Source organism: Amia ocellicauda, chromosome 1, assembly GCF_036373705.1.
Source record: "Amia ocellicauda isolate fAmiCal2 chromosome 1, fAmiCal2.hap1, whole genome shotgun sequence".
In the NCBI taxonomy this organism is placed as follows: Eukaryota; Metazoa; Chordata; class Actinopteri; order Amiiformes; family Amiidae; genus Amia; species Amia ocellicauda.
Genome location: NC_089850.1, coordinates 14,578,267 through 14,591,145, shown reverse-complemented (window position 1 = coordinate 14,591,145; position 12,879 = coordinate 14,578,267). Strand labels below are relative to the sequence as shown.

The window sequence follows — 12,879 nt, the reverse complement described above, 5'->3', positions numbered from 1 at the left end:
TGGGGTAGTATAAAAAAAAACTGTTTTTCAATTAATTATAAATAAAAGGATGATGTTTGCCGAGCTCGAGAAAATTGCGTCCTCACATACCTGTACTCAACAGCGCCCTCCCACAGAGGAGCTTCCTTGAGACGCTTTCTGATAGTTTGTGCAGAAATTCTTCAGTTGTACAAACCCAGTTTCATCAGCGCTCTGGGTGGCTGGTCTCAAACAAAGAAGCCGGATGTGGAGGTCCTGGGCTGGCGTGGTACACATGGTCTGCGGTCTGTGGCAGTGCATACACTGCCAAATTCTCTAAAACATTTGGATGCGGCTTATGGTAGAGACATTAACATTAAATTATCTGGTAACAGCTCTAGTGAACATTCTTACAGTTAGTCATGCTATACAACAGGAGTTGTATTCGTTAAATAAACAAAACAAAATCCTAACTCCTTGTTGAGCCTACCTACACAGAGTAAACAGATCCCTCTCAAAACAACAAAAGACAGAACAGCAAACAGGTCAAAATTGCAAATCCAAAAGAATATTAACAGTCCATAAGCCAAAGGTTATTTTTTCTTTGGGTGGGGTTCTCACACAATCAGGGTCAAATTAATGTTCAGGTGTTATTGCCAAAGTGGGGGTTCTTAAGACGGTGTATTTGTCTACTTCAGTTTGTTTCTCTCTTTTTCGCCCTTCTTGTCCCTTCTCCAGTGGTCACTGAGATGCTCTTCACATTTCCTGTGAATAAAGACAACTAAGAATGTGAGAATTAAAGATGTTTTTATGCACTTCATTTGTTTCTTGTGTTCTGCTTTGGTGAGATGGTGCCCTAGCGTCCCTAGTGGTTGATCCACCCCTGAGTATTAGTGTGCTTTTGATATAAGGATTACTCTGAAATGCTTGAACAAGTTTTATTTGTCACTTTCATCTCAGACTCCCCCCAAGAAACCAGGGGCAGTGGGAACTAGGGGAGCAGCAGGGGAGCAATGCAGAGGGAGCCACAGTGAAGTGCAGACCAGCCAAGCAGGGGTGGAGGACAGGAATGTGGTGGAGCAACATGTTTGCTGTTCACCAAAAGGCATGTGGGAGACTCTCAAACATATGGAAGAAGGTACTCTGGTCAGATGAGACTAAAACTGAGCTTTTTGGCCATCAAGGAAAACGCTATGTCTGGTGCAAACCCAACACCTCTCATCACCCCGAGAACACCATCCCATGCATGGTGGTGGCAGCATCATGCTGTGGGGATGTTTTTCATTGGCAGGGACTGGGAAACTGGTCAGCATTGAAGGAATGATGGATGTCGCTAAATACAGGGAAATTCTTGAGGGAAAGTTTCAGTCTTCCAGACATTTGAAACTGGGATGGAGGTTCACCTTCCAGCAGGACAATGACCCTAAGCATCCTGCTAAAGCAATACTCGAGTGGTTTAAGGGGAAACATTTAAATGTCTTGGAATGGCCTAGTCAAAGCCCAGACTTCAATCCAATTGAGAATCTGTGGTATGACTTAAAGATTGCTGTACACCAGCAGAACCCATCGAACTTGAAGGAGCTGGAGCAGTTTTGCCTTGAAGAATGGGCAACAATCCCAGTTACTAGATGTGCCAAGCTTATAGAGACGTAACCCAAGAGACTTACAGCTGTAATTGCTGCAAAAGGTGGCTCTACAAAGTATTGACTTTGGGGGGGTGAATAGTTATGCACGCTCAAGTTTTCTGTTTTTTTGTCTTATTTCTTGTGTGTTTCACAATACAAATTTTGCATCTTCAAAGTGTTAGGCATGTTGTGTAAATCAAATGATACAAAACCCCAAAAAATCTATTTTAATTCCAGGTAGTAAGGCAACAAAATAGGAAAAATGCCAAGGGGGGTGAATACTGTACTAGTGCCATATTTAATATCTGTTGTATAAGCCCCAGCTCTTTCTTCGTGACGTTAAAGCTGGGCTCCAATGAGAGCCAGTTGGGTAAGAAAGCACATTAAGCTTTCAAGCAGAAGGCCTCAGTTGCCAGATACAGGATTTTAGGAGCAACGTTTCTCGTTATATGTGTTAATCTGAGCTTTCTGTCTGGCACAGAATTTAATGCATTCTTTACTTAACATTTCAACTGTGCAGAAACCAATCCTATTTACTGGACCTATTGTGTCTCTCTTTGTTACTGTAGCATATCAGTTGGAAGGGGTGGAGGAAGGGAAGAGGGGTTCATGTGTATATAAGTATCTGTGTTTGTGCTGGTCTTGCACTGTGGAATCATGATTGTGTGTTACATGTCTGTGTGCGTGTGTGTGTGTGTGTGTGTGTGTGTGTGTTTGTGTACGTGTGTGTGTTTGGTGCTTTTGGGTGTGCTTTAATTGTGCTAAACAAACATAGTATGCCTGATCTGTCCATGCTGGCTTCCAGAGAAGTGGATTGCCCAGGCACAGAGCCAGGAAAGGAGGATGAGTGCTCAAAAAGGCCTGGCCTCCCCATAGGGGGAGGGGCCTCAGCTACACTGTCAGGGGAGTTTCAGACTGTGATGTCAAGACTTGGAGAGAAGGCTGAGGCGATTGCTAAAGACACTTTAACCTGCTGTGTGCTACTGTTGCTTTATTGTGTTTTACATAAACCCCTCTTCATAAACAACTTTGCAAATAATCCATGGGCTCACTAAGACCTATACACATAGTTTAGAAGAAGCAAAAGCTATTTAAAGAAAGAGACTCAATCATCTTGATGAATGTCCACAATATTAATCACCAAATAAAGTATGTTAGAAAGCAAAGCCGAATCAGCTGAAGCACAACCTTTGAGAATTTATTCCAAAAAGTTTGCTCAATATTTTTATCTTTTCAAATATCAACTTTTTTGAAGAAATAGTATGTATCCAGAGTTCACAATTCCCGTGTCTACATAATATGAATCAAATGTGTGTTGTTCCTTGCTGCTAAGGAAAGGACTATATGGTTTATGCACTGACTTAATTTGTTTTTGTAATTCTGAATTGTGGAAATAACAGATTTACAGAATTTAAAACACAATGATTAGCTATCTCATGTTGATCCCTCTGAAATCTGCTCATTTTTTATTTACTGAGCTTGGCATCCCTGTGCTGGTTCTGTGATTTTCTTCTGATTCCAGTGCTTGTAACAGCACAGGAATAATCTATCTAATCATCAGAAAAACTATTTTAACCCAATGACACTTATCTGTCACAACTACTTTATGTTCATTATGTTGTCTGGATTTGTAATCAGATGCCATAGTATTGCTTTCACTCCTGGGTTTGATCCAAGGACCACTGCCAATAACACCATTGTATGCATGGGAATATACACTCACCTAAAGGATTATTAGGAACACCTGTTCAATTTCTCATTAATGCAATTATCTAACCAACCAATCACATGGCAGTTGCTTCCATGCATTTAGGGGTGTGGTCCTGGTCAAGACAATCTCCTGAACTCCAAACTGAATGTCTGAATGGGAAAGAAAGGTGATTTAAGCAATTTTGAGCGTGGCATGGTTGTTGGTGCCAGACGGGTCGGTCTGAGTATTTCACAATCTGCTCAGTTACTGGGATTTTCACTCACAACCATTTCTAGGGTTTACAAAGAATGGTGTGAAAAGGGAAAAACATCCAGTATGCGGCAGTCCTGTGGGCGAAAATGCCTTGTTGATGCTAGAGGTCAGAGGAGAATGGGCCGACTGATTCAAGCTGATAGAAGAGCAACTTTGACTGAAATAACCACTCGTTACAACCGAGGTATGCAGCAAAGCATTTGTGAAGCCACAACACGTACAACCTTGAGGCGGATGGGCTACAACAGCAGAAGACCCCACCGGGTACCACTCATCTCCACTACAAATAGGAAAAAGAGGCTACAATTTGCACAAGCTCACCAAAATTGGACAGTTGAAGACTGGAAAAATGTTGCCTGGTCTGATGAGTCTCGATTTCTGTTGAGACATTCAGATGGTCAGAATTTGGCGTAAACAGAATGAGAACATGGATCCATCATGCCTTGTTACCACTTTGCAGGCTGGTGGTGGTGGTGTAATGGTGTGGGGGATGTTTTCTTGGCACACTTTAGGCCCCTTAGTGCCAATTGGGCATCGTTTAAATGCCACGGCCTACCTGAGCATTGTTTCTGACCATGTCCATCCCTTTATGACCACCATGTACCCATCCTCTGATGGCTACTTCCAGCAGGATAATGCACCATGTCACAATGGTCGAATCATTTCAAATTGGTTTCTTGAACATGACAATGAGTTCAATGTACTAAACTGGCCCCCACAGTCACCAGATCTCAACCCAATAGAGCATCTTTGGGATGTGGTGGAACGGGAGCTTCGTGCCCTGGATGTGCTTCCCACACTTCTCCATCAACTGCAAGATGCTATCCTATCAATATGGGCCAACATTTGTAAAGAATGCTTTCAGCACCTTTTTGAATCAATGCCACGTAGAATTAAGGCAGTTTTGAAGGCGAATGGGGGTCAAACACAGTATTAGTATGGTGTTCCTAATAATCCTTTAGGTGAGTGTACATATTCACCCCCCCCTTGGACTTTTCCACATTTCATTGTGTTTAACATGAAATCAGAATGGATTTAATCAGGGTTTTTTGCCACTGATCAACACAGAAAATGTCCATAATGTCAAAGAGAAAAATATAATCTGCAAATTGTTCTAAATTAATTACAAATACAAAACAGAACATAATTAAATGCATACATTATTACCCCCTTCAGTCAATATTTGGTAGAGGCACCTTTGGCAGCAATTACAGCCATGAGTCTATGTGGATAAGTCTCTACCAGCTTTGCACATCTGGATACGGCAATTTTTGCCCATTCTCCTTTGCACAATTGCTCAAGCTCCATCAAGTTGGATGGGGACCTTTGGTCAACAGCAATTTTCAACTCTTTCCACATATTCTTAATTGGATATAGGTCCGGGCTTTGACTGGGCCACTCCAGGACATTGACCTTGTTGTTTTTAAGTCACTACAGTGTGGCTTTGGCTGTATGTTTGGGGTCATTGCCCTGCTGGAAGATGAATTGTCTCCCAGACTTCAGCAGATTTTCTTACAGGGTTTCTCTGTTTTTTTGTGCATCCATTTTGCCCTCTATCATTAAGGTCCTGATGCAGAGAAGTATCCCCATTGCATGATGCTGCCACCACCATTCTTCAGGGTAGGGATGGTGTTCTCATGATGATGTGCAGTGTTAGGCTTGCGCCAAACATAGCGCTTAGCGTTGAGACCAAAAAGCTCTATTTTGGTCTCATCAGACCATAGAATCTTGCTCCACTTGGTCTCAGAGTCTCCCACATGCCTCCTGACAAATGCTAGCCGAGATTTGATGCGAGTTTTGCCACTCTCCCATAAAGGCCACTTTTGTGAAGCACCCGGGCTATTGTTGCAGTATGTACAGTGTCTCCAAGCTCAGCCAAGGAAGACTGTAACTCCTTCAGAGTTGCTATAGGCCTCTTGGTGGCCTCCCTGACTAGTGCCCTTCTCACCCGAATACTCAGTTTTTGAGGACGGCCTGATCTAGGCAGATTCATAGTTGTGCCATATTCTCTCCATTTCTTAATAATGGACTTTACTGTGCTCTGGGGGATATTCAATGCCTTGGAAATGTTCTTATATCCTACCCCTGATTGGTGCTTTTGAAGAACCTTATTCTGGATTTGCATTGAATGTTCCTTCTACTTCCTGATATTGTTTCTGTTAGGAATTATACTAACCAACTGTGGGACCTCCAGAGACAGGTGTATTTAACCTGAAATCATGTGACACACCTTAATTGCGGTGGAATCCATTAAACTAATTACGTGACTTCTAAAGACAATTGGTTTCACCAATGCTCAATCAGGTGTGTCATAGCAAATAGGGTGATTACTTATGCATTCAAGTATTTTCAGTTTTGTATTTGTAATTAATTTAGAACAATTTGCTGATTATATTTTTCACTTTAACATTATAGACATATTCTGTTGATCAGTGGTAAAACTCCTGATTAAATGTATTCTGATTTCATGTTGTAACACAATGAAATGTGGAAAAGTCCAAGGGGTGAATACTTTTGAGAGCCACTGTAGATAGATAGATAGATAAATTGTGTATTTTGTTAAATGGGTAACATGTTACAATAAGGTACCATAATTCCTCATGAATTAATACATGAATATCATAGGATTTGAACATCGATACATCATGAACATCGTCTGAGTTCTGATGTTGAGCACATGAACCCACACTAACCCAAACCCTTACCCTTAAACCTAACCCTAACCTTGTTATACATGTGGTTAACATAAGAACTCAGATGAAGTGCATGACATATTCATGTGTTTATCCTGTGGTATTATATTAATTAATGAGGAAGTGTGACAATTAAATATATAAGATGGGTACAGTCCAGTGCATCACTGAGAGAGCACTGCACAGATTTCGATAACAGATTACTGTGGGTCAATCAGAAGCACAGAGCAATCTTAAATCTTAATTATTTTTGTTCATCAGACTGAATTTCATATTTAAGAAACACACATTCAAACACACACACTCTGAAATGGCCATAATATATTCTAGCTTTACTTAATCTGTATGTGTGCTTTCATAAAGTATTTTTCCATATTGATGCAAACACTGTGTGAAAAAAATGTAATCCAAAATCCCCTATGGAGCATTTCTGTGCTTTAGCATAAAGAGGCTTCAGTTCCTAATGGTATGAAAACCCAAACCTCACATCCATTATCTACACATTTTCATCCAGATAGGTTTTTGGTTATTATTATTATTATTATTATTATTATTATTATTATTATTATTATTATTATTATTATTATTATTGGTTGGTCAACTTGATCTCTTTCTAATCTAATATCCAGGGCAACCCAAAAATAACCGATACTCTCCACAGCCTATTAGCAATGGCAGGAAATGCAGTCAGATTGAACATCATGTCACACAATGGTTGGTGTACCTTCCTGTCAAAGTATTCAATGGGAATTCTGGGAAAGAACAGTTTTCATTCTTGAGGCAGAAAGCTTAGGCACAACATTGTAGAAATGATGGTGCTGTACTGTCTTTACATGACTTTTCCATGCTTGTGTGGTGCCTTGCTATACTAGACAATGACAATATAAGAGTTGTGTATGTTAACCCAATGTAACCCCATGGTAGAGAAAGCAAGGAAAGCTACCAGAACATTCTAAGTCAAAGTGCAAATAGTCCTATACACATTTATATGTATATGTTCAGATAGGATTGTTAATTTTAATAACCATGAGCCCCTTGTGCAGTGAAGGGAAACCATCTTTCACAAAATTCAGCGACTACATCAGACTCTACTGGTATTGAGAGTACTGAAAGGGAAGCTGCTAGGTTGTCATACTGTTTTAGCTGAACCTGGTAGACAGATAAGTAGGGCACAGCTTTAAATAGTTTTACATATAACAGAAACAATGTACAAGCTCAGCTTACAGATAGCTCCTTAAATGGATATCACACTTTCTTCTCTCTGTTGTATCTTCCGAAAGTGATGTGTTTATTTTCAGTAAAAATATTTGTAGATATTTCAGATATGCATATATATATATAGAAAAAAAAATCAGCTTCTGTCAACTTTACCTTATCTTTCACATCCAGTTTAGCACAGCTGTTTTTCACTAGCAGAGACTCAAGTGTACCATTAAGCTTTTGTTATAACCATCCACTTATAACCATCCAAAGTGTGGAATTGTGACAGAGGGGAGAATTGAGCCACCTGCCATTCTAGTCAAAGGGAAAGCTGCAGCTATTGGAGGCAAGAGCAAAGAACATTAACAAGACTTAAAAGTCTTTCATCCAAGAGGTGACCCCTAATGTATACGTCACCTTAACCTGCACAAGTGAAGCAAAACAGACACCATGAGAATTGCTCTGGGAGATGCACGTATTGGAGTCTGAAAGAAAATCCCTGCCATCTGACGTTGAAGGATTTATAGATTTAGACGAAATTGCTTTTCCCACTGTGGAGATTAAATACCGTGGGCTGATTTTTGTGTGTGTGTAGAACGGCACATTGTTTTCCCGTTAAAGCAAACGAGAATGTCTCGGAAAGGTGAAGTTTTGATTTTTTAACCTTTGCTCTTTGGGAATTTCACTTTTGGATTTGCCTATCCCCCCTGGCTCCTACTTGTTTGGGGTCTTTACACCATGCAGGTTGATGTTTTGATCCTGGTTTGCTTCTGGATGCTGGGAGCAGCTGGAAGGTCTATTCAGCAGAGCGACCAGACACATGGAATGCACAGGAAAGCCAGGTAAGAAGATCTACTGTACTGTAAGAAGATCTCCAGGGGGTATTCAGACATCTTTGATTTTACTTCTGATGAGGTATGCCTTGTGTTTGTAGGGGCTTTTGGATATTTAAAAATACAGAAATAAAAGTCTGCCACAGATGGTACTGTATTGTATTCCTTTCCGTTCCACTGTGAGCTCGTCTTGTCTGATTTTGTGTTGTGTATTTGCAAAAGGAACAATGAAACATTGCAGCAATTGAAGAAAAAGTGCCATAGGATGTACACAAATATATTTCCCTTCAAATGATTAGAAACAAGAAAGGGTTTGCAGTTTTCAAAAATCATTGTTATTAATGTGTATCAAATACACATTATTTAAAGAAATACAACAAACAGAAAATAGCCATTATAGCAATGCCTGAATTTAAGTATGTGATTTAGACCATCTCTGAAACTGAATTTGAGTTCATAAGGTACTCAAGTCACACATTTGGGTGGGCCCAAACTATCTTATTTTCCACCATAACAGAAAAAGAGGGCTAAGTATATAGGCCTAGGAAAATACAATTTTCAAGCACTATACAGTATTTTTTAATTTCACAGCAATATTTAATAAACAGCCAGATGGTTACAATCTGACAGATTGGTCAAGGTCATCCCAAGGGAACAATAGGAATGCAATTTCCCTCATCTGTTTTCAAGCAGTATTGTTTTTGTTTTGCATTTCCAAGGGAAAGGGGATTGAATTTGTTGGCTCCTGTTTGCTTAATAGCAGAAATTAGATTGAGCCGAATTGCTCAACCGTGTACATATGGGTACACTACAAATAATGTAGAAGATAGAATTATCAACAGACACCATTGTTTAATATGGTTATGCCTCTGCTCACTCTTGATTGATAAAAAGAGGTTTGATTTCTCTCTTTCAAAATAGGCCAGGTCATTATGTAAAATCCTATATGAAAACAATGTCAGTCTGCACATGATTTAGTATGTCAGGTCTATTCTGTAATTTACATTCTGTGTGTGGTTTTGAAAGATGAATAGATATGAAAATGCATTGACGTCTGCAGGACTACAATCTTGTGGCACTATAGAGTCAGGTCATGAAATGTCTATTGTCACTTCTGCTCTGGTTTGCGTTCTCTGAGTGGGTGAGCGTGTGGCTGGGTGGTAATTATTTGAACACAATTCTGTTAGAATTCCGTATATTTTAAGATATTTGTGTTCTAATTTCAAACACCACAGTGAATCCATGAATTTGCAGTGTCCATGTGGAGTCATTGTGAGTTACTAGGTGATTACTACCCTGCCACAGTGGCAACAATAATGATTTAGTTGGCATGTGAACCCACTGTGATTTGAACTATCAAGCTCTTCATTTACACCACCCCAAAACAAGGTAACAAACCTGGTAAAGCAACTCACACAGGGCGTGATCTTCCAAGCCTAGGGCTGTGACATCAGCAAAGCAGGCTCATGTGTATAATGACTCCTGCTACTTTCGCATCAATCTAGGTCACAGCCTCATCGTAACACGTGTGGTCAGACCCTGCTTGGATCAACATACCTTCCAATCAATACATCCCCAAACCAGCGACAACCAAAGTTTAACCAAAAGACGGGTCCCCTGACATGGGCGGTTTGAACCTTCTGGCCAGGTCCCAAGGAGGGACAACATCATAGTAGGATCATTCTCACAATAGGCCAACTTACCCAGAAATCACACAAATCTGAAAGAATCACATGATATTAACCAGATAGTTGGGAAACTGTTGGTATATCATTATTCACGGATGTTTAACTACTTTATCTTTTATTTGTTAATACAAGATATATATTTGAGTACTACTACTACTACTACTAATAATAATATGAAATGTTCCCCTTAATAATCCATAAAGCACTTAGAGACTCAATGCTTCATGAAGCCTTTCTTTTGTATATCTGGTAGGCAAATGCTTGCTTTACTGCACTATCCTTTGGCTATTATGTGGTAACAGAGTGTTTTGCTCTGCTAATACAATAGCTGGTGGAGGGCAGCCTGAATCCACTTAGAGAGATTATGTAACCCTAATCTGAGGGCTGGTGTTATTTGAATTATTAATTTTTCAGTGTCACCATCAATTAGGAGTTAGGGAACAGGTGACATTTTATTATTGCTTTGGAAGATTAAGCTGATTGGAAAGCAAGATAAAATCCAAATAGCATTTAAACAGATTTCCAATTACTCTAGATTGAAGATGAGAGTATTGTCTCAGCTAATTAAAATAATAATAATAATAATAATAATAATAATAATAATAATAATAATAATAATAATAATAATAATAATAATAATAATAATGGGCGGCATGGTGACGCAGTGGTTAGCGCTGCTGCCTCACAGTTCCAGGGTCTCGGCACGGGGTGCCTGTCTGTGTGAAGTTTGCATGTTCTCCCCGTGTCTGCGTGGGTTTTCTCCAGGCACTCCGGTTTCCTCCCACCATCCAAAGACATGTGGGTTAGGTTGATTGGTCTCTGTAAATTGCCCTGCGTGTGTGTATGTTGCCCAGCCCTGGCATCCTGTCCTGGGTGTATTCCTTCCTGATGGATAATAATAATAACATGCCCTACAGCTGAAAACGATCAACATGAGTTTATAAACAAATTTTGTGCATTATTGTTATTTTTTGAAAGAGTCAAAGCAAACAAGCTGGCTCTTTGGAAACCATGCTGTTTCATAAGTGTACCACAAAGCAAGATATGTTGGTGGCAATTTCTGATCCTTGCCGGTAATGGAGATTTTTCATGAGCTTGAAACAGGTCAATGAGTGCATTTATTAAGCACAACAATCTCTCAGACCAGATGACTTCCTGCCTTGGTTTCCTCTAAACAGTACACTTTCAAATCATATAGATTCAGCAAGGCAACTTAAACATGTGTGAAGTCTTCTGCTCATATGTCAAACAATTAAAAACATATCCAAACCAAAATAAAGAATATTATATCAAGTTTAAAAGGAATTAAATAGGAATTCTTCCAGACAACGTTTTGTTTTTATACATTTTGTAAATAATTTTTGTTAGAGCTCACTCTTTGTATGCAGTAAATACATTTGGTCTACAATGGTTCAATTATATCTCCTTTTCTTTAATTACAAAACATATTTTATAAGTTACTTTTAACATACAGTGTATTTACAACACTGGTACTAAATACTGCTAAATGCTACCAGTTTCATACATCAATCATTTTTGGTCTAGGTGTGATACTTAGGAAAATGCAAAATTCACACAAAATATTAGAAAACGCTTTTAATTACAAATCCTTACACATTGTTGTGAAAAAGGATTTGGGTATTTTAGCAAATAGGAGCATGGGCTACTTTGTCACATATCCAAACTATGTTATACATAGATTGTTATGAAATGTAATGAAAGATGTGAAAAGGTTCAAATGAAGCTACATTTTTTAAAGTAATTAACAAAGTCAACGTTATAACTTTAATTAGTTTTAATGCAATGAAGATTGGAGTGAAAGTTTAAAAATGCTGTTAATGCTTTCCCACGTAACATCCGAATTCACATTATATCGGACAGTATTATATAGGAGTAGCGGTTTAGTAAAGTAAATATGTCATCTTTATATTCATCCTATCCCACACATTGCCATTATGACTGGAACCATGTGTAATTAATTTCAGTTTCAGTTTTCAGCAGTTTTCAGTCAGTAGTGATGATCTCATTGTTTTTGACTTTAAGGAATGCTTTTGATAATAATATAGTCCAAACAGCACTGCCTTGTGCATTGAGAGAAAGTCCATGGTATCCTGTTCAGTCTCTGGAAAAGAAAAGTCACTAGTGTATAAACATTCAGTGGCAGCAGTTTCTTGTAGTGGATCTCCAAGATACTCTATCAGTCGTGCCATGTTAGGTGATGGCTGGAAATCAACTTTGTCGAATCTCAGAGCCTCAGTATCTCAGGGCTCTATCTTTTGTCTTAGTTAACAACATTTCTTTATTTTAGCTCGCTGTCTGATTGTCACTGAAAGCCCTAATTCAAATATACATCAAATGGTTGGTTTTGGTTTTTGCTCTATTCCTGCAGTCTTAAAACATAGGCCTGTTAATTCAGTCGGAAAAAAAAATGCTATTTATTAGTTAAGTTACAAAATATAGCTGATGAATAAGCAAGTACCTGATTTGCAATATTAGCATATTTCTGTATTCCAACTTCACTAACCCAAACCCTTTTGCTTAATCTACGCATAACTCTACCTCCAATTCTAAACCTCCAAACTAATTGCAAAATGTAAATGTACTTTTACCCAGTTATGTAGTAGTTGTTCCTGTGACAACATCAAACTCATTAAGTTACTTAAAGATGAACACTAAAGCCTTGAAAGTTCAGGTTGTTTGAATTTAGGGGTTCCCAATTACAGATATACATAGTTATACAAAAGTGACAGACATAATTTCTATGCTGATTGTTTGTCTTCAACCCTACAATAAGAATGTGGATCAGATAGAAGCAAATGAGACAAGCTAATTAACTGTAACTTATATCCAGTTTTTAATTATTATTTTTATTTAAAGACTGCCCCTCCTTTGTGAAATAAATAATTAATTACAAATAAA

The 12,879-nt window shown here is 38.7% G+C and overlaps 1 protein-coding gene across 1 annotated transcript in view; it reads left to right on the top strand.

The window, feature by feature from the left end:
- The first annotated feature begins 8,023 nt into the window (after window positions 1-8,023).
- LOC136713284 (gamma-aminobutyric acid receptor subunit rho-1-like) overlaps window positions 8,024-12,879 on the top strand; it is a 30,419-nt gene continuing 25,563 nt past the window's right edge. Inside the window, exon 1 of the mRNA XM_066690399.1 lies at window positions 8,024-8,281. Within this exon, the coding sequence (XP_066546496.1) occupies window positions 8,178-8,281 (104 nt within the window). The 5' untranslated portion in view covers window positions 8,024-8,177. The remainder of the gene's footprint in view (window positions 8,282-12,879) is intronic.